Raw genomic sequence first — 26,456 nt, 5'->3', positions numbered from 1 at the left:
AAGATAAGTAAAGTGGTACGTGAAGCCATTACAATAATAAAGGTCACACAGTGGAAGATAAAGACAATTACAGCGATAATAATAAACAAATGATGGTTGCCCCTCGTGTTGGAGGATGGCTGGTCCAAGGGCAACCTAGGCGTGAATTTTTTTAAGGTATAGAAACTATCGCCAACACAACAACCACACCCTGAGTTAACGAGCTGCATGACCCAGTGTCAAGGAATAGTCCGAGAAGGCCGGACAACTCGCCAACTGCACTGGCTAACCATTATCCCGGAACACGATCCGCAAATCGATTGACATCCAGGTCCCCAATTACTGCTGGGTAGACAGAGGCAAATGGCGTAAAGAAACGTGCCCATAGTGCCCTGCCTGGGAATCGAACCCGGGTCCGCTCACTTGCGAGGCAAGCAAGCTGACCATTACACCACATGCCGCCACCAATTACATAGATACAGCCTTAGCCACAAGCAGGTGAGTTTGTTATGTATAATCAGCATTGTTCCAGCGTCACTGTTGACAACACCGGACTAGACCAGGTTTTTAATCTAGGTGCCACCGTACTGCAAACAACAACAATAACAACGTTTTTATCTGACAATGGTTTAGGTTGTTATATTAAAGCAAATCCTCTCGTAGAACGATTCTTTAACAAGTCATGAGTCTATTTATTGCCAGGATATTATACTGAATCTTCAAGTTAATTTCTTGTGTCTACCTCACAACACTGTGGAGGAGTGAGAGAGCTGGTGTAGCTTAAAGCCTCACAGTAGCCAGGAAGGAGAGGAGCTCCACTCATTACCGGCCACCTCACCTGATCATAATTGATGAGATGATGTAGACAACCTCCCGCCACACCCCCTCACCCTCCCTCTGCCACACTCTCACCCTCCCTTTGTCTCACCATCATTCTCCCTCTACCACACCCTCACCCCTTTCTACCACTCTCTCACCCTACCCTTAGCACTCTACCACACACACACACATACATATACACACACACACACACACACACACACACACACACACACACCACTCTCCACCACGAGTGTAGGACAAACCCCCTCGGACCTAACCTAACCTACTTTGCTCGTTAACTGAGGGTTTTTGTTCAGGGGGCTTTTGTCCTGACACCTTCTACCACACATCCCTATCACCTTTTCAAACACACCACACTACTCTGCATTACATAACTCCTACCAATTTACCACACACCCTCACTCTCTACCGCACATCCCACTCTCTACCACCCCCCCCCCACACTTTCTACCACACCCAATATCAGAATTAATCAAAACTTCGACATTTTTAATCGCACAATGAATGAGTTTATATTATATACGGAAAATAGAAAATAATAATAGATTTTATTTTAATTTATTTTAGATGTGTCATTTACTTATTAACGTTTATTTTGTGTTTTATTTTAAGAGTGTAAATTAAAGTTAGAGTTTAAGCTATGTCAATTATATGATTTATGTTTATTATTTAAGCTGTTATGCAGGGTGTTAAGCGTTAAGGATAAGCACACACACACACACACACACACACACATTATTATGGTCGATTGTTAATATACTAATGCCATAACCGCCTCAACTACCACCATTATCACCACTAATGCCAGCACTATCACCATATACACCACTACTAATATAACTATCACAACTACCATTATCACCACATACACCACGGCTACCACCACATACACTATCACCGTATACACTGCCACAACCGCCACTATCACCACGATTACCACCATCATCACCACATACACCACGAATATTACCACTACTAACACTATAATCATTACTAACACTATAATCACTACCATCACAGGCACCACCGCTATCACCACAACTACCATTAGACAGACAGACAGTCAGACAGACAGACTAACCCCCCCCTGCCCCGCAACTAGGGATCATTGACTCGTTTAGGTAAAATATATGATCAAACAGTCAAATAATTTAGTTCATCAATGTGTATTAGTATATACTGTGGACCCCAGCCGTCAGTACAAACAGGCCCGGCACGTATAGAGAGGATTATTATTACTGTAGATGAATTATCCCTGTAAGACGGGCACAGTTATAATATAATAACTGTCATGTGTCATAGAGTGAGCGTGTGATTATGTGTATGTTGGTGTGTAAGTCGTTTATGTTATCATTTATCTTTAATATCGTCCTGAAAATGTTTAGTGTGGTTTTTACCGCCATATTCAACAAGTGTGTGCTGGAGGAGTGGTTAGTGTTGGCAGAATATTGTTGTAAATATCCAACTGGCTCACGTATATCCAGGCCATAGTCTTATAGAGGTTGATATATCAGACATATCTCAACCTGTGTGTGATATCGTAACACACACTATAATTTGTAGCAGCTTATTGGTTGTATATTTAATACACCAGCCAACATGTTGACCTGGGGTTATTGGTCGTCAGGGCGATGGTGACTTCGGACAATTGACCTTTTTCCCGCCTCTGTGAAAACCCAGCCATCAACGCCCTCTGGTCACGAGGTAGTGGTAGTATGGCCGCGTGTAAGAGCAAAGTAACGTTATTTTACCACGCCTTATGTACTGATGCAGACAACGCCAGTGAGTCTGAGGCGACGCCACTCTACGTTGGGGCTGCTCCTGCCGGCTCTCATGGCAGTGATGTTTGCTGAATGTTGAAGACATAAATGTACAGCTGAGGACAAAATTCCCAGGACACTTGGTATAATCTGGTATGTAAGTACTAGATGATCATTAAGTGAAGGGATTGGAATTTCAACATATTTTCTCAGATTTTCTTTGTATTTATTTATTTATTTTTTACATTTTGTGGTGCTGACATAATATGAGACGAAAAGCGGAGTTATTAGATATAAACCAATCATAAATATGACCCAAAACTAGATGCCAAATATTGTCAAGGGTTCGGAGAATTTGTCTTCAACTGTACATGTCTCATCCGCTCCCCACCCATGACTGTCAAATACATGTTCTGTACTGTACATACCTCACCGTTCAACAATACACTCCTCTATCTTGTTGTTGACCCCACCTGCCAGCTTCTCATCCAGCTGTTGTCGTCAGCTAAATCACTGAGGTTGTCTGACGCGGCCACACCTGTATACATTTTGTCGCCAACATGTGATCAACAGGAAGAAACGCTGATCCAGTGCACGTGGCCGTACCCTACCAGGGTCTGAAATGAACCTGTGCCTCATTTCGTCTTGTGGATCACATGTTGGCGACAAAATATCCGTTAGTGTGGCCGCAGGCTGGACCAAGGGCACAAACAGTAGTGGTCCCGTCCCATGATGGTTGTGTACAGGCGATGGCTAATTCTCATTTGTTTTGTTTGTTCACGAAGACAATATGCCAGATGTTGACATTAAATCTACACAAATGAACGTGAATATTATACATAATGTATTTTAAAATTCAGATGTTACTCGTACATATAAACCACATATTATAAAACCTTGAGTGTCCAGTAGACGACACACCGACCACAGGGAGCCAAACTATCCCGCGCGTCTCTCACAGATGGTTCACCACTTTCGCCTGTTGAACCAGTCCAGTATTCGTTGTGGTTCGCCTTTCACGTAAAATACTTTACAAAGTAGCAAAACTTTTTGTACACCAACAGAGTAAGACGGGTCTCGAGAACCAGTTCTGTTTGGTTCCTTCTCGTAAAAGAGCAACGAGAAAAACACACGGCCATATTGACGATCATACCGACACAACCACTGATATCACTTTACTAACTCTATAAACAATGTGTTCACTAAAAACTGTTTCTTATCAGAACGCAGAGAAATAAATAGGAAACAAACATCATATTCTAAAAACAAAAATAAATTTAAAAAATTTACAGTAAACTTACCAGTTCCTTCGTCTCTGTCAACACCAACAAAACACTGCTTCTTCCGCCAGTTGTTTGTGACGACTGCCGCCAGGTGGACGGGGCGGCTCTATTATCTTCTGATGAAATAGGGATGATTTACTACAGGGCGACCTTGATCACACAGTAGTGGTACCTGACGTTAGTGTTGTGACCAAACCCCAACAGAGAGTTATATCTCGTAATTTTTAATTGTGTAATATTACCGACCTTGTTACGCGATTAAAAACCTTAATAGTTGAAGTGTAGTAATAACATTATAACATCAACGACTAAGCCTTCTGAAAAAAATATTAAAATACTGTGCACGTAATAATATTTGACCAACATATTGCTGTGTGGTAAACTCCCTGGTGTGAACCACTTATGTTTAACAATTAATTCCCATTTCTATTTTTAATTAATAATAAATGAGTGCATGTTAAGTGAGTATTTTATAAACTCTGATGCATATATCTGGCTCCAGTACAGCAGTTCTGGATTAATTAAACCACAAGTGATTTAATATATTAACTTTGGCCATTTGGTGCCCGTGATGGCCCGAGACTCGGTCACCACCCGCGTCTAATGTAACAACACTCACTCACTTCTTTAATACAACTAAATAATAATAATAAACCTAAACTAATCATGATCTCACTGTTTACCTTCACGCTATGATAAATAGAGCAGTTGTACCTGTACCAGCACCTACACCTGTACCTGTACCTACACCTGTACCTACACCTGTGCCTACACCTGTACCTACGCTCTTACATATACTGACATTATTTACATTTAGTGTTAAGAAAAGATAAAGAAGGAAATCTAAAACGAGAAGTTGAAACACCCTCCCTCCCTCCCTCCCTCCCTCCCTCCCTCCCTCCCACAGAGAATAACCTCACCTCACCTTGAATATGGTAATTCAGTTGGCCCTAAACGTTCGTCTGGCGAAGCTCTACTAAGTGAATCATTGCAGGAGGAAGAAATGAAACGCCGGCCACTATTCACTGCTCGCGCTGGCGTTGTTTTATGGTGAGAATGTCAGAAGGAAGCAACAAGTTGTAAAGACACGTGTGATCTTTCTTATCAACTCCTGGACTTACTAGCCTGAGAGAGAGAGAGAGAGAGAGAGAGAGAGAGAGAGAGAGAGAGAGAGTAACTAGATGCCGTCACTCCACACTCTAGAAGAGGAGAGTCCATCACACTCTCCCAGGATACAAAGTGTTCCTCGGTCCCGGAACCACAACACCAAGTACGTATTCAGGGAAGGTACGGGAGGAACTAACTTTCGTCAGGTACCACAAACCAGAAAGTTCTCTCCTTCCACACCCCTTCACCATTGACGGGTCCCTATCTTCGTCCACATATTCCAGATGACAGCCAGAATTTGGATGCGTAGGAAATGTTATATATTTATTTGTTAGTATGATTTTTCAAAAATTTCATGACCGTATGTATACGATATCTTGTTTTCAGTGATTCATTTAACATAAAGATAATTAATTAAGCTTAGATAATAATTCTTTTTACTCTTATTTTTTGGCCCCTCAGTGTAAATCTGGTGTTGACTCAAGAAAAACGATTTATAATTGATTAAGAAGAGGCAATAAATGTTTGTTGCATTTAATACCTTTATACAATGAGTTGTATCCAGTATGTTGTAATTGTTATTGATGATGGAATAGTGGTAATTACAAACCTTGGTAATTAGTTGTTGAAGTGCAGTAATAACATTAGTAACGTCAACATCAAGTATCTTTTATATACCATAGAAAATAATTCAGGATAATTTTTTTGTTTATCATTCAGTGGCTCCACACTGTTCAAATCAACAATGGTTCAGTTAAAAGTTTTCTCAGTTCGCTTAAGACCCGGAGACCAGCACCTAGTTATATACGTGTTGCTTCACCGCATTCCATTTTCTACATTTATATTTCACAAAATTTATCTTTATTTTTTCATGTGGCGAATATAACAGCGAAAAAAAAAGGTTGAAATTTGGAAAACAAACATTAGGGTTTCCTTAGTTATGTGCATATAAATATTTAAAACTGTAGAAAATTCTAAATATATTCGAGTTTTATGGGTTTAGATGCTTATTGTGGCACTAGTGGTGTTCAGGCGTTTAATGTTAACACGCAGTTCTCCGTGAGTTTTCCAGATATTGTTGAAGGTCTCAAGGAACAATCAAGATACTCCTCCCCGACTTCCAAGACTCCCGACTTCCAAGACTCCCGACTTCCAAGACTCCAGACTCCCACACTTCGCCTCTGTGGTACCAAACACTCACAGGCAGATAACTTTTTTATATGCCTTGGCCACTATAGGAACAGCAGAGGCGGTATTTTCTTAGGCTGTTTTTCTTATCTCAACATCGGTTATATCCAATAGCTGTCTCTATCACTGATGGCCTGATTGCCTTCATACTGGAAGCGAAGACTCATCCTTATCTGACGTATGATCACACTTGGACGATTTTCATTCTTTTCTGGACATACTGAAGATGACCTGTGAAGCTGTCTCAGTGTTTTTGACCTGTACTCGCTGTTTGACGGTGCTGTGACTACCTTGTGCTGTCTTGTATCAGATCACGGGAAAATTTAGACACCTCAGCTATAGGTTAGGTTAGGTCAAGTTTGCGTTAGGTTAGTTTAGGTTAGATTTACGTTAGTTTAGGTTGGGTTTGTGTTAGGTTAGGTTGTTTAATCATCAGGTGAAATGATATAGGATGCCTAATCTTCACGTGATCCCTTACATTATATTCAGACGAGAAAGAAACGGTCTAGGGTTATTTCTCAGCTACACACACACACACACACACACACACACACACACACACACACACACACACACACACACAGAAATCTCGCAATCACGCACAATTTTACATAAACCACGTTTTTCGACCTCCTGAAACAAACACACAGCCATCCGAAGTGTTCAATCTTTCTTTGGACTTTGTTAGGGTAAGTTAGGGTAGGCTAAGTTAGATTAGATTGATTATATTAGATTAAATTAGATTAAATTAGATTAGATGAGGTCACTTGTTCCTCCAAATTTTACAGAACATCTTAAGAGTATGTGTGTGTGTGTGTGTGTGTGTGTGTGTGTGTGTGTGTGTGTGTGCGTGTGTGTGTGTACATAGGTCAAAGTTTAAGATCGCAACAGGTAAAATTTTAAGGTCATAATAGGTCAAAGGTCAAGTACACAACAGGTCAAAGTTTTAGGTCACAATAGGTAAAAGGTCAAGAGTAGGGCCTACAGTATGTCATAGGTCAAGGTCACAACGTTGAAAATGGCAGCAGTCGGAGTGGGTTGGCTCCTCACCCTAGTACAGTTAGTTGATGAGTTACTATTATTATTTTACTTGTAGTGGTCGAGTTATAACCTGTAGTGGTCGAGTTATAACCTGTAGTGGTCGAGTTATAACCTGTAGTGGTCGAGTTATAACCTGTAGTGGTCGAATCCTGAAGAAAAAACAAATAACTTTTTCGTTTAACATGAGCCAAAGGTCAAGGTCGAAGGCTATATAGATATGTGTCACCCGACTTATGGTAATTTATATCACTATTGATCTCTGAGGTGAAGGTCACTGGCTCACCACATGGGGGCCACAATGCCCTGAACCACATTTGCATTTATAAAAATTTCCCACGTTTCAATTTATTTCGTCTATGACCAAACACAACTGTATACACCACCAATGACTCTATTCCTTTCTGTTCGTATTCGTCAGTTTTACTCAGATGTTTCTCAAGAAAAATAAATCTATTGTGAACAATGCTGTGAGAGATGTGTCATAATAAATATATAACACGCCTCATAAGACGCTGTTCTCTCTCGCAAATACTGTACATTCACCCGCCATCTATTGACAAAATACTGAACTGATCGTAAATTTAACCAATAAAACAACGACGTGGGAATATTCAACCAATAAGAGAACAGCTTGGCCAAGAGGAGAGGGTTGTAGGGTTGGCTATGGAAAATGACATCATCAGTGGGAGGAGTTTACCCAAATGCAGGTGGGTGGGTAGTTATGCTTGTTTCACTGCTTAGTCTAGTAATGCCAAGCCAAAAACTCCCTTTTATGAATCACTGTTCTTATTGGCTGTATGTTTATTCGCAGTTGTATGATTGGTTAAATTAATGGACAGTTGAATGATATATCAACAGGTGAGGAGAGCATGGAACTCTGGAGATGAAAGAGCATTATATATTATGATGTCCAATATTATTGTCAACACTTTAATGCCTCGTAGGTAGAATGGGATCCTCTAGGTAGATGTGATCAAAACGAAATGTAAAGTGTGCGGCCAGACATAAGAGCTACACACCCCAACACTACGTCTTGGACTGTGAAAAAATAGAAACTTTTATGGACAGATCCCACCACACTGTATGAAAAGTCAGAGCACTTCATCTCTAATGGCAAGATAGCTGATAGAATAAAGCTGTATCCTCATTTGCACTCAGTACATAGTAAAGTTCTATGTCCTAACCTAACTTAACCTAACCTTAACTTTATCTAACTTAACCTAACCAACCTAACTTTATCTCACCTTACGTATGCAAAATCTAATTACATTAAGCCATCAACAGGTGTTTTACGTAGTATAGATTTAATCCCCCTGTAAATAAACTAAATTCCATGAAGTTTTTGACAATAATAAACAAAAAAGTTATCCCTATTTGACACCAGAGGCCCTCGCTGTAGCTTATGCTGTAATATGGTGATTATCCTTAAACAAAGAAAATATTTATAAATAATTTTTTTTCATAGAAGCCCAACAATGATGGCGCTACAGACAATGGGGGATAAGTTATAATCCCCTGGTTGAGAGAATAGGCGGGAAGGATGGAGGGAGAGAAGGGGAAGGGAAGGATAGAAGGAAAGGAAGGCACGGAGTTAAGGATGGATGAAAGGAAAGATGAGGGAGTGTGGGAGAAAGGGATTGAAGGAAGGGTAAGAAGGGAGGGAGGGAAGGAGAAGCGGAACAAGGGAGGGGTGGAAGGAGGCAGGGAGGGAGAGGGGCAGGTATGTTAAGTTAGGTTAAGTTTAGTTAAGTTAGGATATCGTTAACATAGGTGTAGCAAGTCTACTTACTGTACCACAAAAGGGCACCTCAGAGGTGGGTCAACACATATACCCCCCCCCCCTTTCCCCTTTGAATAATAATCTAGATTTTATAGGTAATCAAAAGAAGCTTCAACAATAATAACAATATATTCAGATACAAGAAAATATTTAGTTTATAATGTAATCAAAACATAAGGAGAGAAATAGCCATTCTGTTTGTCAAGCCAAAGTCTATTTCAACACCTCATGGTCCACCGTTTCCATCGGGTACAAATAAAAACTCTATAAAAATCACTGAAACGCTAATAGAAAATGGAAATCACATTGAGAACACTCGAAAACATAATTCCAGTCACATGCGAATGACAAAGAAATGATCTAGACTTTCACTAAAACTTACACAGTTTTATATTCAGCGAGGAAGATAATGAGTGGGTAAGATTTTACTTCAGTGCCTCCAGGTAGAACAATGCATTTAACAGAAAACGAGGCGCATTACTCACAACTTTCATTCATCTTGATTAATTAACTACCTATTTAGTTTTGGCACCCAGGAGCAGGAGTGTGTGGTGGTGGCACCTAGGAGTGTGTAGTAATAGCACCCAGGAGTGTGTGGTGGTGGCACCCAGGAGTGTGTGGTGGTGGCACCCAGGAGTGCCTCATGACACCATCTGTGAGGGAATTACTACACCACGTCAGGCCCCTCATAACACCATCTGTGAGGGAATTACTACACCACGTCAGGTCCCTCATAACACCATCTGAGAGGGAGTTAATACACCACGTGTCTGCTGTTCAACACCTCAGCTCACATGATCTACGTGACCTCCACTGTAAACATTGATCTGTATGTTCACTGTTTGCTCCCTTTCTTTTTTCTAATGAAAGCTTTTGTTAAACACCCCCTCCCATGTCAAGTTAGCTCCTGGGATTACCAGGCAGTGTTACCATGTCTACTAACTGGGAGCAGCACTGTGCTTCCCTGAAGGCTGAGCTTAAGAGGAGGATGACGAGACTAATCCCGGGCATTAGGAACCTTGAGTACAGAGGCAGGTTAAAGCATCTTAATTTGTATTTCCTAGAGAGACGTAGAGTGAGGGGCGATATGATCGAAGTGTAGAAATGGAAGTCAGGGTTAAGCAAAGGTGATACAGCAAAAGTACTTAAATTATCCACCCAGGAATGAACTCGTAGGATTGGTTTTAAATTACAGAAGAAAAATTTAGATTTAGGCTCGAGATAAGTAAACATTGGTTTGGAAAAAGAGTAGTGGATGAGTAGAAGACGTTGCCAAACACCATCATTAACTCGAACATGCTGGGTAGCTTCAAATATAGGTTGGGCAGATATATGAGCGAAAGGGGTTGGGTGTAAACGGGGCTGCCCAGTATAGGCCAAAAGGCCCGCTGTAGTGTCCTCCATTCTTATGTTCTTATGTATTAAGTCATTTCTGTCCACTATATTTTTAGCCTTCAGGTCTGCTGAAATTTGTTCAATAAACGGTTAATTATTATTGCTAATTATTATAGAGTATCTGGTGGTGAAACACACACACACACACACACACACACACACACACACACACACACACACACACACACACACACACACACACACACACACACACACACACACACACACACACACACACACACACACACACACACACACACACACACACACACACACACACTCACACACACACACACACACTCACACACACACACACACACACACAGCATTTGGTGGAGACACATACATAGACACACAAACACATGCTAATACACCCATTTGTACAGTGTTAGGGCCACGGTGTGCGCCTGGTGAACTCAGGAGTGTCTAGTGATGACATCTCTGCATGACAACCAAGAGTGCGTAGTGGGCACACTTCCAGTATACGTGGCACCTAGGAGTGGTCTGATGGGGGCACCTGTGCCAGGTACCCAGGTGTTCCTGGTGGTGACAACTAGGTCTGAGTGAATGTGGCACCCACAGGTGCTTAGTGGTGGCAGTTGGACGTACATGGTGACGGGAACTAGCGCATGGCTCCTACTGTAGGAGTAATTGGTGTCGGCAACAACATGTGGCAGTGACGAGAGACGGATGATGACGTCCATGAGTGAGTAATAGTGTCATACGGAGATGCTTAGCTGTGGGACTAAGGATTGCCTAGTCGTGGCACCAACTAGTAGCACCCAGGAGTGCCTGGTGGTGACACCCGCGCGTGGCACTCAGGAGTGCCTGGTGGTGAGGAGAGTCAGTCGTCAGTAACACGCTGTAGGCGGCAGGAGGAGGATCGTGTGTCGCTCTGCTCTGACCTGGACCAGCGGACGCGGCCCCTCCACCGTCCATGACAATCACTTTAACATTTCTTCTTGGATGACAGTCAATGTGGGTTACTCAGACTGCCTCGACTTGATTACAGATTCAAGTTAGAAAATATACTCTACTGATAGAGCAATATTTATAATGAAAAGTTAATGAGTAACTCCGTGCTATAAAAGTTTTTGAAACATGACCTAAGGACTCAAAAACTATCAAATATACTATATATTTTATGATTTATAGGTCATCGATGTAAACGTTCCGAAAAAAAAAACAGTGAAATTAAACTTTACAGCGCTTAACGAACCTGAACCAGCCAGGCTTCACCCACCGTGGGAGCGTATGTAAACAAACAAACTTTGGGGAGGAGGAATGTGGTCACACCGAGGTTCCAGTCGTGTTTCCAGGATATATCTTCACACCTCTAGCAGATGAACTTAGGGTTGTCGCGTAGAGTTTCAAGTTTCCTAAAGTCTTCCTGATACTTCCAAAAAATCCCAGGTCTCACAAAGGCTTCACAACGGCAACCAAAAAAGGCTTCCAGGAAATCTCTAGAGGTTTAAAGCGCCCCAACAGACACGTAAGAAAGTATCCATAAAAATCCAAACGACTTCTACCATTAACTAAGAGATTTATAGATAATCTCTTGGGAGTGTCGTACTGAAGACGTCATTCAAGCATTTTACAGAAAATTCTCCAGAGTATATTGTAAGAAGAACAGAGGGAGGAACCATGGTGACCAGGAGGCGGTGGTCACACTCATGGATGCTGGCCATGGTGTTCCTCGTTCAAGGTAAGATAATTTTTTGAACAGGAAGAAAGCAGAAGTATTCAATGGGAAATCTCTCGTGTACGAAAATTAATAAAAATCTTCAAATGTTAGTCGAATTGAGCTATTATGGAACGCTTGTGGTTTAGTAGACCATCATGAGTATTGTTTATTATTGGTAAGTCGACAGATGGTCGTAGTTCGTTCATCAGTAGTCATCTTCGACCATTATCTTAGAATATCACAACATCCAATACACAGTTTTATAACTATAAATATACCAGACATAAAAAAACCTTCAATCTTTGATGTCGTTTGTGTATAAATATTCCAGAAACATAAACACAGTACTTGAGGTCGGGTATCCGGGCCGGAAGTGTTGTATTGTTCTGCTGGAAGTCGTAACAAGAAAATTATTGTCAGTATAAAAAAAGTTACCATTTGTTTATTGTTCGCATTGAATTTTGCATCAGGATAAGAGGAGCTCAGCACATAACTACAGTATATATTTTTCTCCCCTCTTGGTGGGTGAGGTCGACGGGCTGTGTCATTCAGTCGGTCACTCCACATGGACAACTCCACATGTACTCCAACAGCTGTGTCCCTAATTATCACACTCTGCTTCCCCTTGGTGACTCACAGCAGTTTTAGGAGTGTAAATTTATAGTTAGATACTCAGGTCAAAGGTTAGAGTTGAAACGTAATTCCTGTTTTAACTGAGTCTTGTGTGAATGAAACCTCGAGTTCTTATTTATTAGAAAGACATCATCATCGGAAAATGTACCAGTGAGAGCTAGTCGTATCCCAAGACATTTTAATACTGTGGCTATGAATATGATACATTTAATTCACTCAATCAGCAAAAGCGCATTATATATTTCTGAGGGCTGGCGACCACAGTCATCCACTCTAGACATTTTCGAGCTGTTTTTAACCAATCATTTCAAATTTTGCGTCTCTCTGGGGAGGACAGCTTTTAATTTCATTTGTCCATTCCAATCTCTGCCTCCCTCTGGCTCTCCTGCCCTTAATTATGTCATTAATATTTCTATTAATCATTTAAAATCTGTGATCATAATAACATCATCAGCATTGAACAACAAGTACTTCCTAATTCTCTAAATATATTCATATTCAGTTCAGTGTAGAAACAAAAGCTATTTGTAGGTATGGTACCACAATTATTTCAAGTATAAAGGAAGGCGTTTCACTTATTGATTTTATTTGTATTTGTTTTAATAAAAGTAAAAAAAAATTATCTAACATAAAAATATCGATTATCTAATTAATATAATCTGTAGACAATATAACCACCACCAAGCGCTCACTACTACACATTAAAATCTACTTTGTATTGATTCCACTCCCTGAGACCAACGTTAAGGACCTCCAGTTCAGCGGGGTGACAGTAAAGATCTCTATTCCTGGCTGCTGAGGTGTTCCTGGTGTCTGATGGTGGTGCTGAGGTGTTCCAGGTGTCTGATGGTGGTGCTGAGGTGTTCCAGGTGTCTGATGGTGGTGCTGAGGTGTTCCAGGTGTCTGATGGTGGTGCTGAGGTGTTCCCAGGTGTCTGATGGTGGTGCTGAGGTGTTCCAGGTGTCTGATGGTGGTGCTGAGGTGTTCCAGGTGTCTGATGGTGGTGCTGAGGTGTTCAGGTGTCTGATGGTGGTGCTGAGGTGTTCCTGGTGTCTGATGGTGGTGCCAGGTGTCTGATGGTGGTGCTGAGGTGTTCCAGGTGTCTGATGGTGGTGCTGAGGTGTTCCTGGTGTCTGATGGTGGTGCTGAGGTGTGGTGTCTGATGGTGGTGCTGAGGTGTTCCAGGTGTCTGATGGTGGTGCTGAGGTGTTCCTGGTGTCTGATGGTGGTGCTGAGGTGTTCCAGGTGTCTGATGGTGGTGCTGAGGTGTTCCTGGTGTCTGATGGTGGGGGTGAGGTGTTCCAGGTGTCTGATGGTGGTGCTGAGGTGTTCCAGGTGTCTGGTGGTGGTGCTGAGGTGTTCCTGGTGTCTGATGGTGGTGCTGAGGTGTTCCAGGTGTCTGATGGTGGTGTTGAGGTGTTCCAGGACTCTACTGGTGGTTGCAGCGAGGTGTTCCATAACTCTACTGGTGGTGGTTGTGAGGTGTTCCAAGACTCTGATGTTTTTGGCGAGGTGTTCCAGGACTCTGCTGTTAAAATAGAGGTATTCCAGGACTCTACTGGTGGTGGTGGTGTTGTTCCAGCACTCTGCTGTTTGTGGCGAGGTGTTCCAGAACTCTGCTGATTCAAACTTCCAGACCTGTGGCCTAATAGAAACTAACTCCTGCACAAAACAGAGAAAGGTTTCCAATATTACGTCCCTGTGTCGTGTCGTCGCTCCGACCAACTCTAATTGTGTAACTTTTTCCCTCTTAGCTTTTATAATACTTTGTTATAACTCCGTCAGAATCAGAGATACAAATAAGGTGCTCCAGAAAAGAAAGATCTCACGTCAAATACAGTGAGAAGTTTCCAAAGTGCTTCACAAGTTTCGGAACTGTGTCCAACTTTGCTTTCCTCTGCCAGCTCAAGATGGTGAAACTAGCTAAATGTGTGAGTTTTTGGTTCATTTTTGTGAAGCTTTGGATTTGACTGAATTCCAAGTTAGCAACGATGTGTGTGTGTGTGTGTGTGTGTGTGTGTGTGTGTGTGTGTGTGACCAATTGGAGTTACTTTTATTTATCATGTGCATATTTATACAGTAAAAATATGCTTCTAATTTTTTTGGATCTGCTCACACACACACACACACATATAAAAACACATAGGGAATACACACACACACACACACACACCCCTCCCTACCCCTCCTTTCCCCCACACTCACCCATCTTTCCCCCCACACTCCTCCCCTCCTCCACACACACCCCTCCAACACACACCCCTTCCCTATCCCTACCCCACACAGACACACACCCATCCACCCCACACATATATAAAACAAAACACAAGTATTTTACCACACTCATATTACCAACACCTTAACATTAACAAAAGTCACTAATAACAGAAGGACATTTTTACCACCTAATTTGCTACTGGTGTTGAGTCCTTTACATGTAATTATTAAACATTAACTTATTACCACGAGATAAGACGTAGCTCAATCACTCACACACACACACACACACACACACACACACACACACACACACACTTCCCCTAGTATCCATATAGCCGTCAGGAACATATATAACTCACTCTGAGCTACTTAAATTCCTTATATATGCAAATTAGATGAGCGACCATCTTAACCCATCAAAAGTCTTCTTGTTTGCTCTCTCTCTGTCTCTCTCTCTCTCTCTTTCTTTCTTATTATTGTAATCTCCACCTCTCTCTCTGTCTCTCTCTCTGTCTCTCTCTCTCTTTCTTGTTATTGTAATCTCCACCTCTCTCTGCCCCCCTTCTCTCTCTCTCTCTCCTTCCCTACACTGAGAACACCCAACGAAGCTTCTTTAAAAACATCATTGATTCTAAACGACGGAAGATCATAATGGTAATATCTTATGTTTGGTTCTCCGTCTCACCTGTTATGCTAGCTTGGGGCCTCGTGACATATGCTTACCTTGGAACACCTCATCTTATGTTTATTTCTAGGGTGCTGCTCTATGCTTGCTTCAGGGCACCTCACCTTATGTTTTCTCCAGACTACCACACCCTATGCTTTACTCCAGACTACCACACCCTATGCTTTACTCCAGACTACCACACCCTATGCTTTACTCCAGACTACCACACCTTATGCTTACTCCAGGGTGGTGGGTTCTCGTGACGATATTCAGTACATTATCCCCCGAGACTATTGTAAGAAGGCTGCCTGTAGGTGGTGCAGGGCTCAGTTAGGTGACGTCTGAACTGCTCTGAGCGAGGGGATACTTGAGCAGTATTTAGGGGTGTGTGATATACATACATAACATGGGCACTATTCATTATGCTTAGTCTAGGGCACTACACGTTATCCTTACTCCAGGGCACCACACGTTGTCCTTACTCCAGGGCACCACACGTTATCCTTACTCCAGGGCACTACACGTTATCCTTACTCCAGGGCACCACACGTTGTCCTTACTCCAGGGCACCACACGTTATCCTTACTCCAGGGCACCACACCTTACGCTTACCCAGTGGCCCCCCCCCCCCAAAAAAAATGCACAAATAAGTAAAACAGCGCAGTTCAATACTTTGTATAATTATAGGACAAAGGTTTTACGGTAACAGTTTAAATGGACTCTAGGAGAAATTGTACAAGTTTGGGAACTTATAGGCTCAAGTGTGTTGCTGTAAGTTTCGCAAATAGGCAGCAGGAGCAATTGTGTAGTAATGTTGCAGACCCCAAGTGACTCACGCTCTCTGGAGATCCGTGCTACTGAGTCCTTGTCTAAGTTATTATGGGTCAGGCGCTGGTTGGGTTGTACACCTACTATCATGCTGCTACGGTAACTATTGTAATTATGAGTTATCTTTAATGCTGCTACGGTAACTATTGTAATTGTGAGTTATCTTTAATGCTGCTACGGTAACTATTGTAATTATGAGTTAGCTTTAATGCTGCTACGGTAACTATTGTAATTGTGAGCTATCTTTAATGCTGCTACGGTAACTATTGTAATTATGAGTTATCTTTAATGCTGCTACGGTAACTATTGTAATTATGAGTTATCTTTAATGCTGCTACGGTAACTATTGTAATTATGAGTTATCTTTAATGCTGCTACGGTAACTATTGTAATCTAGTGAGAGTTATTAACGTGGTTGGTGGTGCAGTTTGCTCTGTTTCTTCTTCCTAGATTGATATAAGTACCGTTCCTTCTACTGTGTGTGTGTGTGTGTGTGTGTGTGTGTGTGTGTGTGTGTTCGTCTATGTGCATATGTATGGGAGCAAAAGTTTTAAATCATCACAACACTAAGCTTAAACGTAATATTAACTGCTATAATCACTAACTATCATCACACCACTAAGCTTAAACGTAATATTAACTGCTATAATCACTAACTATCATCACACCATTGCACATAATCGTAAAATATAACACCATTACATACAAACTCTTCCAATCACCGTTACTTTCAGCCACATATTTTCCTCTTAAACTAAAAGTATAACGCAATACAAACTTTTCTAATCACCTTTACTTTTCCCAACGAATTATGAGGTCAAAATATAAACACAGAATATTGGAACTTCCTCGTGACTGACCTCTAATGGGACGAGTCATTGTGATGTTGTCTAAATGGAGAGAGAGAGAGAGAGAGAGAGAGATTATATATTTCTTTCTTTTTTTTTACATTCGTCTTCATGATTTTATGTACATACGTATGCGCTGAGAGGGGATATTAATATGTGCTATTAGTCTGTCTGTCTTAATGTCTGTCTGTCTTAATGTCTGTCTGTCTTTTTTGTCTGTCTGTTTATCTGTTTTTCCCTACATGTCTGTCAAGCTATATCTGTCTTCTCTGTTTGTCTCTCTGTCTTCTCTATCTGTCTACCTATCTGTCTATAACTGAGTTCAATATTCTCTCTGGGCTTCCCGGGAATTATACAAATCATTAAAAAAAACGAAAATTTCAAAATGGTTAAAAAAATGAGATTAAAGAGAAAAGAAGAATTTTTATTTAGTAATTTATTCAGTTTATTGGGTGAGATAAACAATTGTTATTTGTTTGTTGTAGTTATTGGTTCTAGTTGGTATTTTAGGGTGAATATGACTTGGAGGTGAGGGAGGAGAGGGACAGTGAGAAGAGAAGGGAGGGGATAAGGAGGAAGGGAAAGAGGCAGAGGAAGAGGAGGGGTAGGAGGAAGAGGAGGAAGGGTAGAGGGAGAGGAAGGGGAGGAGAAAGAGGAGCTGGAGTAGAAGAAAAAGAAGAATCAGAAGAAGAAGAATCAGAATAGTAATAATAATAATAAGTAGAGCGTGGCACCTGAAGCAACGATACCCTCTTGTGGCGTGATTGTTTTAACAGTATAATGTATCGTGAACCATAATACTCGTCAAAATATCTCGAGTGATTTCTCTGCCACGGTAACGATGAGGAACAAAGCACCATCTTATAAAATAGCTTTAGGGTGAAATTGTGAGGCAGCGGTTACCCAGAAAACAAACTTAGAAGGAAAATAGACTCTCTTGACTTGTACCATAAGGGTTAAGTTCCCGTGTAACAATCTTGAGTAACCAGTGTTGGCTAAACGATGCGAAACAGATGATATAGAAATTATACTTAAGGGGTACAATTTTCCGGCAACGGTTATAGGTAATGTGTGTTGGGTGAGCGAGGCAAAATATACTTTCTATCACATATACCCAAGGCGGAAACTTCGATGCAGCTCTCTGGGGGTAAATTGTACTCGGTGGGGGAAACAAAACACACTCTTATCTCACAAGTACATGAGGATGAAAATTTCTCCTGAGGTAGATCCCACTCTCGCCTATACTACATATTGCTACTTAGTATAATATAGACATCACAGAGGTTATGGGAAGAGGGGGGGGGGAGATATAGGAATATGGCGGGGAGGGAAGGTGGGGGGTAGAGGTGTTGATGCGATATGGTGCCTGACCTGTATAGACGAGGTGTAGAGGCCCCCCCTACTGCCTAAACAAGAGGTTGATGTCAAGTGAAGGACTGAATATGGTATTTGATTCTCTCCTAATGAGTCTCAACACTTTAACTGAGAAAGTCGTAACAGTTTCCTCGGCCTGTAAGAGAGAGAGAGAGGGACAACTGGGCTTTGGGTTCAATATCATACAGGGTTCGAGGTGATTCACACGTTCAAGGTTTAAGGGTTCGTTTCGATGTGGTCTGTCCGATCTAGATGAGGTTTTACCCATAGCGCGCCTTGGAATATTCAACACGGACTAGATCAGAAGAGTGTGAGATTTTTTTCATTTCTATATATTGGAAAATCGAAAAGGCGGAATTCGGGGAAGAGGAGGAGAGGAAAGGAGGGAAGGGCGGGAGACAGAAGATGATGTGGGGATAGGGGAGGGTCGGGGAGGGAAGAAGATGGGAGGAGAGGAGATGACAGGGTACGGGAGGGAAAGAGACCTAAGGAAGGGAGTGTAGGGGGACCGAGAGAGAGGGAAGGAGAGGCGAAGGGAAGGAAGGAAATGGGAGGGTAAGGGGGGGGAAGGAGAAGATCGGAAGAGGCGTTAGTCCGGCCTTGTGTTGATTCTGAACTGGCGGCTATCTCTCGTACCCACGCACTCTAGATCGAAGAGGTTTGTTTTGGGATTCAGGCCTTTGTTACGATTTTTGTACAGCTGTTCAAAGGTAAAAAAAAAAGAGAATAAAAGAAATAAAAAATGAAAGGTGGGGGAGGGGGAGAAATATTGCATTTATTGAGGAGTGTCCATCTTTCTTGTTAACAGAGGGTGGTGGTGGTAGTGGTGCAGGTAGGGTTGAAATGCCACTACTGCTCTAGTTATTCTCTTCAAGTTTTGTCGGATTTCTTAATTTTTCCTTTCAGGTTACAACATCAGAGTAAATGACCGTCTCTATACTTGTCTGGGAAGTTTATTAAGACATTACATCTCCACACTGGTTTAATTTACCTCCAATAAATGGTTTAGATGAGGAAGATGAAACAGATGGCACAAAGATATCCCGTAATGGTTTCTGTGGGCTACAAGTATTTTTTTTTTTGTACAACATGGGTAAACTTGTCGTTGGAATAGGCAGACAATATGATTACTAATACTATATGTCAAACTGATTTTTCAACGGGAGACAAATTGGAAGACTGTGTTCCGTGACTTTTTCGGCAGGTTTGAAATATTTGGCTTTATAAGATTTAATTGTATCTTTTTCCTAGGGGAGCCTCCACCTGCAGACCTGATTAATTCGTCATCAATACGACCTAAGTATTTAACAGAACAAGGTTGTCCTATAATCAACATAACGGGATGGTCTAAAATGCAGATGCTATTTTTTTTTACAAGGAGAAACTCTATTCACAGAGATAATATAAGTCAATTATAATCGACACAATTCAAAAGACTTTACACAATGAGGTTTTTTTCCCAGGAGAGAGATTACCTGTAGGTGGGATTCCCTTGTAACAGACAGAACTCAAAGGACGTAAAACAAGTAACTTATTTCTTTAAGAATAGTCTCCACCTGCAGAGTTGATTACGTCATTACGTCGTATTTTTCCCAGGAAACCTCTGCCAGCAGGTGTAAGTCTATAATCCACACTGAGATGAGCAAAAAAAGTATAAAATCTCTTGTATCTACGACGTCCAGGTCTGCCTCTTGCCTCCCCTGGCCTGGGATTCTCACTAACAAGGATTTGGATTTTATTATGAGTAATCTCTCTGGTCTTGTATGATTTAGATATTAGTAAATTAAATCCTCTTTGGTTTAAGGGATATCCACGTGACGAGGCTTTTAGTTTTCAGCATTAGTGGAGCAATTTTTCAACTTTTTATCTTTAACCAAGAGATTTCAACACAACTAAATCTAGAACACTTTGGTCTCAGAATAACAAATATTTATATAAACACAAAAAATAATCTCCTTTGGTTCAGGATTTGAATATAATCACTAATAAATCCGCCAGATATACTTGTATTGTTCTCCAGACCGAATTTGACACCGGATTAATATTATAGGTACACAGGAAAAGTTACACAGAGAATGGATTAAGCCTGACAGGTGTGAAGATGTCTTGTTGAGTTTTTCAGGGACTAAAATCTCGGTGAGAAAGATTTTAAAAAGCGATAAATCATCACAAACGAAAAATACAAATAAAGAAGAGAATAAAAAAAATAAAATTAATGAAATAAACTTTGAGATTAATGGAATGAAGTCATAATACAAAAGGCTTTATGTAAACACACCTTGATGTTATACATGTTAACGTAGCTGATTGTGCTTGTAATAACGAAGTATGGTTTTTGTTCTTTATTACACACATTTTTAGGTTAGTTTAGGTTAGGTAAAGTTAGGTTGAGTTGGCTTAGGTCATGTTAGGGTTAGGTTAAGTTAAGTTTGATTAGGTACGGTTATGATTACGTTTCGATGGATTGAGGTGGATTAGATTGGCTTAGCATTGATTAGGTTAGACAAGATTAACTTGGAGAGAGAGAGAGAGAGAGAGAGAGAGAGAGAGAGAGAGAGAGAGAGAGAGAGAGTCTTACTATTTAAGCCTCACATAAAACAAATTCCATGTAGTAACTTCAAATCATTTCTCGTCGTTAATAAAAAAAATCGCTTTATGTATTTATTCCAAAACTAAAAAAAAAACCTTACGATAAATAATAATAAAAAAACCCTCTTGAATATTTTATTTAAACTGTGGAAATAAATCAGGGTTTATAGTCGCTGAGAATAAACTGAGTGTTGGCATTAATCTACTATTTTATTATTTCCTGTCTCTCTCTAGGATGGATTAAAAATATAAATAAAAAGGGGGTTATTTATGGGAAGTTTAGCGTAGCATGTTATTGCCCCCAGTGTTTCTATCGGAGCTACAACGTGTCTATAACAACGAAGACAAATGACTTAAGTTGTAGCTCTAAGGAAAAAAAAATATATTGTTCAAGGGGAAACTTAGGAAAATATTAAGGTACTCGAATTCTATTTTTCTTTCACGTTAAGTTTCATTATTAAGTTTTATGCAAATTTGACCTTGGATTTTTTTTTGTGAGGCTGTTTTAAGTATTATTTTTTTTAGTAAATTAAAAAATTAAGATTATTTTTATTATCCTGAGGAAAATTTTTATGAATGAAATATTTCCTTTGAAATATATTGTACCACAGAGACGGATGATGGGTGTTATGATCCCTTGAGTCTACTTCTTTAGATGTGTCTTTCAAGGTGTCTGTCTGTCTGTCTGTCTGTCTGTTTATGAGTTTCTATTTAGCTGTCTGTGTGAATGTCTGTTCCTTTGTAATAACTTCACAAATTAACAAACAGTACTAATAATCACGATCATGATAATAATTACCAAAATACAACTATAATTATACCCAACAACTTAAATAAATAATAAAAGAGTAGAAAAATAAAGATACACAATTAAATAAACGTAAAAAATAGGAATAATAAATTTCACCCCAAAGAAAACGAAACGCGAGCGAAAAGAAAACGAGAGACGAGCGAGGATATACTATAACTCCCCCACCACACAGAGGGACCAGCTCCCAACTCGCCACCACCAAACACCCGCTCTTTGACGCATCATCCCTGGGACTTTAGAAACTGCCTCCACAATTTACCCCCTCACATGAGACAAAATCTTCTCTCACTGTGGCTAGGATCAAGTGAGAGAGAGAGAGGGAGAGAGAGAAAGAGAGAGAGAGAGAGGGAGAGAGAGAGAGGCGGTGGGATCGAGGTCACACAAGTAGGGATTGCGACTAATCTTCTCAGAGTTGGGTGAATGGCTCTGGGGGATTTCCATTGGGTTTGTGGCAACATTTGAGTGTTCAGGAGGATGAGGGTGGCTCTACCAGATGTTTGACTGTGTTATTATTACTTGAATTCCTCTCTCTCTCTCTCTCTCTCCCTTCGATACAGTGTCACTTAACAGCTATTTAAGTGTTTTTCCGATCTTTTAAGTATTCTAGTTTTTTCACTACGGTAGCTTTTTAAGTAATATGTGTTTTCACTATAGTAAATCCTTTCAGAGCTTCATCCTCGCTCTCTATATTAAAATTCCAAATTTTTTTTTTTTTTAATGTCTGGTCTACAGTACGTTAGTCTTGTCAGTACTGTAATCTGTCTTCAATTTATCGCCGTTAAAATATTTCAGTGTGAATTTCGTAAATTATACCGAAAAACGTTAAAGATTTACGGTGTTCTAAATCATTTACGTAAAATGTGTGGAGTCTTTTGTACACCTGTTGAGTCATGACTGAATTGAGACACTTTATTTGGCCAGAAAACCTCACCTGTGGAGCGTGATGCTAGGGAGACGGCTGAGTCTCTGATAAAACACCTTGATGCTGAAATATTTATAAAGGAGGTAATGTTCATGTATGACGCGCACACAAACACACAGACACAGACTCACACACACACACACACACACACACACACACACACACACACACACGGCTAAATATCAATAAAAAACACCGTAAATATGCAACAAGTGTCATAAAACAATAATCTTAATACAGAAAGATCCGCAACAGATGTAAACAAACAGTGATATACAGCAGACAAGTAACGGGTCAGCCAACAAAACAAAATAGCATCAATAACAGACACAGCAGAGACGTGAGCATTCTAAACTACACCAAGTCATTAATGTATACTTGAGAAATTAAACTAACATAGGGATAGAGGGAATGAGAGCAACCTTACGTCACAGCAGACTACGCCAGTCAGGTCTAACACAGCCAAGAGTTGGAGAAAAATGTCGTTCAGGGGCAGAGACTCTATGAAATCAGATAGGAACGAACCAGGATTGACAGAGGTGCGTCTTGTCTCGTTGTTTCGAACCAGTAACCCGCGAAACACTTCCCCGATCACTCACACAAATCGCCTACTTCTTTATATTTCGTGTGTGTGTGTGTGTGTGTCCCTTGTCCCTCCATACCACACCCAGGTTGAGATAGTCAGCCCAGAGTGTCAGTCACGTGGTTCTGGTGTACTGACTCACACCGGACGTCAGCCACACGTTTCCTTCTCAATAGAGGTTCGAACTAGAGACGAGTGGACTGCCAGCCGAGTGAGATAACCACTCCGCCACCACACCCACCTCACACACCAAATGAAAGAGATTAAAAATTTTATTCCATTTTTTTTTCTCTCTTTTTTTTGTTTACCTGGTAATTGAAAGTCATATTCCCTGGCATTGTTTTGATAGCTTCATGATGGAGGTAATGGGCGAGCTTCATGACTGAACTGTTAATTACATCAACCCGTCATGCATGAAAAAAAGCTATCTGCAATTTTTAACATGCGACCTGAAATGCATATGCAATTTTCAACATTTGCCTACAATACAGTTCCCCGCATTTATTTCTAAAAATTTCCCCATTTTTGCAACATTTATCTGTCATATAGAACTGTCAATATAAATTTTTTGCAGCAGTTACTTGTCATGTACACGTGACAACTTGCTATTTATACATTTGCTTGTCATATAGAAACGTCAGAATGAAAATACAGTCTTTGTGTGTTATAATAGATTCAACATAAAACTGTAACCTTTGTCTATCATTTACACAGGTATCAAAAACTTATAATTCATGTGTATAAAAATTTATCAACATTTTAGCAACTTAGACTGGACAAACACTGAACAAGGTTAGACGACACCTTCATCTAGGAACGAATCAATATCAATAATAATTAACAGCAATTTTAATTAATTTTAGTGTATAATAAAAAAAACATATATATGATTTTATTCTTTATTAAGATTACCTTCCATGTAGGTAAGCTGTATTGTCTCACTTGTTAATGAAGCTTAGTAAAAACAAGATGAGTGTGTTTAAACTCTCCACTAAGCTTATTACCTGTCTCGTTTTTTCGCTTGTAAATGACTGTCAGGGAAAACGAGGTTCATTTGTTTATATTTTACTAATGTTTACTTATTCACTTAAATGCATGTTTACTTATGTATTTATATCAATGGTAATGATAGAAACACAACTTTGCTACTTATGTGTGTCAAGGATGTTACTTATATGTGTCAAGGAAGTAACGTGTGTGTGTGTTAAGGAAGTTACTTGTTTGTCAAGGAAGTTACCTGTGTGTCAAGGCAGTAACGAGTGTGTTTCAAGGAAGTAATGTGTGCCAAGGAAGTTACTTGTGTGTCGAGGAAGTTACTTTTGTTTCAAGGCAGTAACGTGTGTGTCAAAGAAGTTACTTGTCTGTCAAGGGAGCGGGGCGGGGCGGGGCGAGGCTGAGGACATTTGCCTATTACGTGGTCGATAAGGTTAATCAGTCAGTTGTTAACCCCTTGTTGTTTGGGAGTTCAAGGGCAATTAATTGTGTGTGTGTTTACGCAAAACTAAAAACAATAATATACTCGTATATATATAATTTATGTAATGTAAGCAATCCAAACTCTCTCTACAAAGCACAAAATTCCATGAATTATGTAGATAATAATTTCAGTCAATCCCAGAATTAGAACATCACAGTCATGATACACATAATAAAATAGACACTTTTATGAGAGGACACCGATTCATTTGGTCTTTATTGAGGACATTATGGAGGGTGAACATGTACCTCTCAAGCACAAGAGTTACCCCTCCCCTTGCTGGTATTAGGTAATATCCCATTTTTTGTGATTTATTCACATTTTATCTTATGTCCTTATTTACATTTTTGGGTAAGTCATATTATATTCTCTGTGTCTTCTCCAGTTCATTTTCTATAGCTACTACATTCCCATCTTCTATGATAAGTGAATTTCCGTTTTCTGTTGCTTTGGCATTGAAGTTTGAGGTGTAGACTATTCTTTTTCCTTTTGTATCTTTCTGTGATTTATTTTCTTGATTTCTGTGGTCTATTGTGTCCTGCTAGTTGTGTGGGCTTCTGCCTTTCCATGTCTCTCCTGCAGTCTCTCTACTAGATTTTCTCAAAAGTTTTCAGTATTTATCTTTCTCTTACCGTCTTCCTTCTCTATCTTTCTTTCTTTCACAACCTCCATCATTCTTTCTTCTCTTTCACTCTTTCTCACATTTTTTTATATATCTCTTTTTTCACACAAACACAGACACACACTTTTTCTCTCTCTCCTCCCCGCCTTCCTCTTCCCACACCATGCACGCAAAATTATTACCACCGCGCCTCCTATCTCCAACCCTCACCTCCTCGCCCCACACACATGCTGGTGGGCGCCACACACACACACACACACACACACACACACACACACACACACACACACACACACACACAATTTGCCAGCCAACAACGCCAACGTCAACAATTGTCACACTATGATGAGAAAACTTTGCCCTGGACCCACAACATGAAGTGGTAAACCTGTATTTATTCACACACCTCTCTGTTATGTATTGCGTTGTTCACTTACATTTCACATATATAGATAGATAGGCCATATGCATAAAAAAATACATAAATATACATATGCATTACCAATATATATATATATATATAATATATATATATATATATATATATATATATATATATATATATATATATATATATATATATATATATATATATATATATATATATGTATCATTATAATAGAGAGTGAACAACGAAACTATAGTGAATTTTTCGTTATCTGGGATTGCTTTTGTATCTGTGTAATATTGATATCTGGTCGAGCATAGATGAACCTGATATATCCTGCAGTGACAAATAGGGATCTACATATATGTATTGTTGTGCAGATTAACCCCTGAAATTATTTTTAATATTTAATCTCTCGATGACATTTCTGTTTA

At 40.2% G+C, this 26,456-nt stretch overlaps 1 protein-coding gene across 1 annotated transcript in view; it reads left to right on the top strand.

Annotated features, from left to right (window-relative positions):
• The first annotated feature begins 11,145 nt into the window (after positions 1 to 11,145).
• The window catches only part of LOC121873666, a 49,704-nt gene continuing 34,393 nt past the window's right edge, over positions 11,146 to 26,456 (top strand). Inside the window, exon 1 of the mRNA XM_042377325.1 lies at positions 11,146 to 12,081. Coding sequence (XP_042233259.1) covers positions 12,021 to 12,081 — 61 coding nt within the window. The 5' untranslated portion in view covers positions 11,146 to 12,020. The remainder of the gene's footprint in view (positions 12,082 to 26,456) is intronic.

This window comes from Homarus americanus, unplaced genomic scaffold, assembly GCF_018991925.1.
Source record: "Homarus americanus isolate GMGI-L3 unplaced genomic scaffold, GMGI_Hamer_2.0 scaffold43895, whole genome shotgun sequence".
NCBI lineage: Eukaryota > Metazoa > Arthropoda > Malacostraca > Decapoda > Nephropidae > Homarus > Homarus americanus.
The sequence above is the reverse complement of the archived record's forward strand: the minus strand, read 5'-3'. Positions and strand labels throughout refer to the sequence as shown.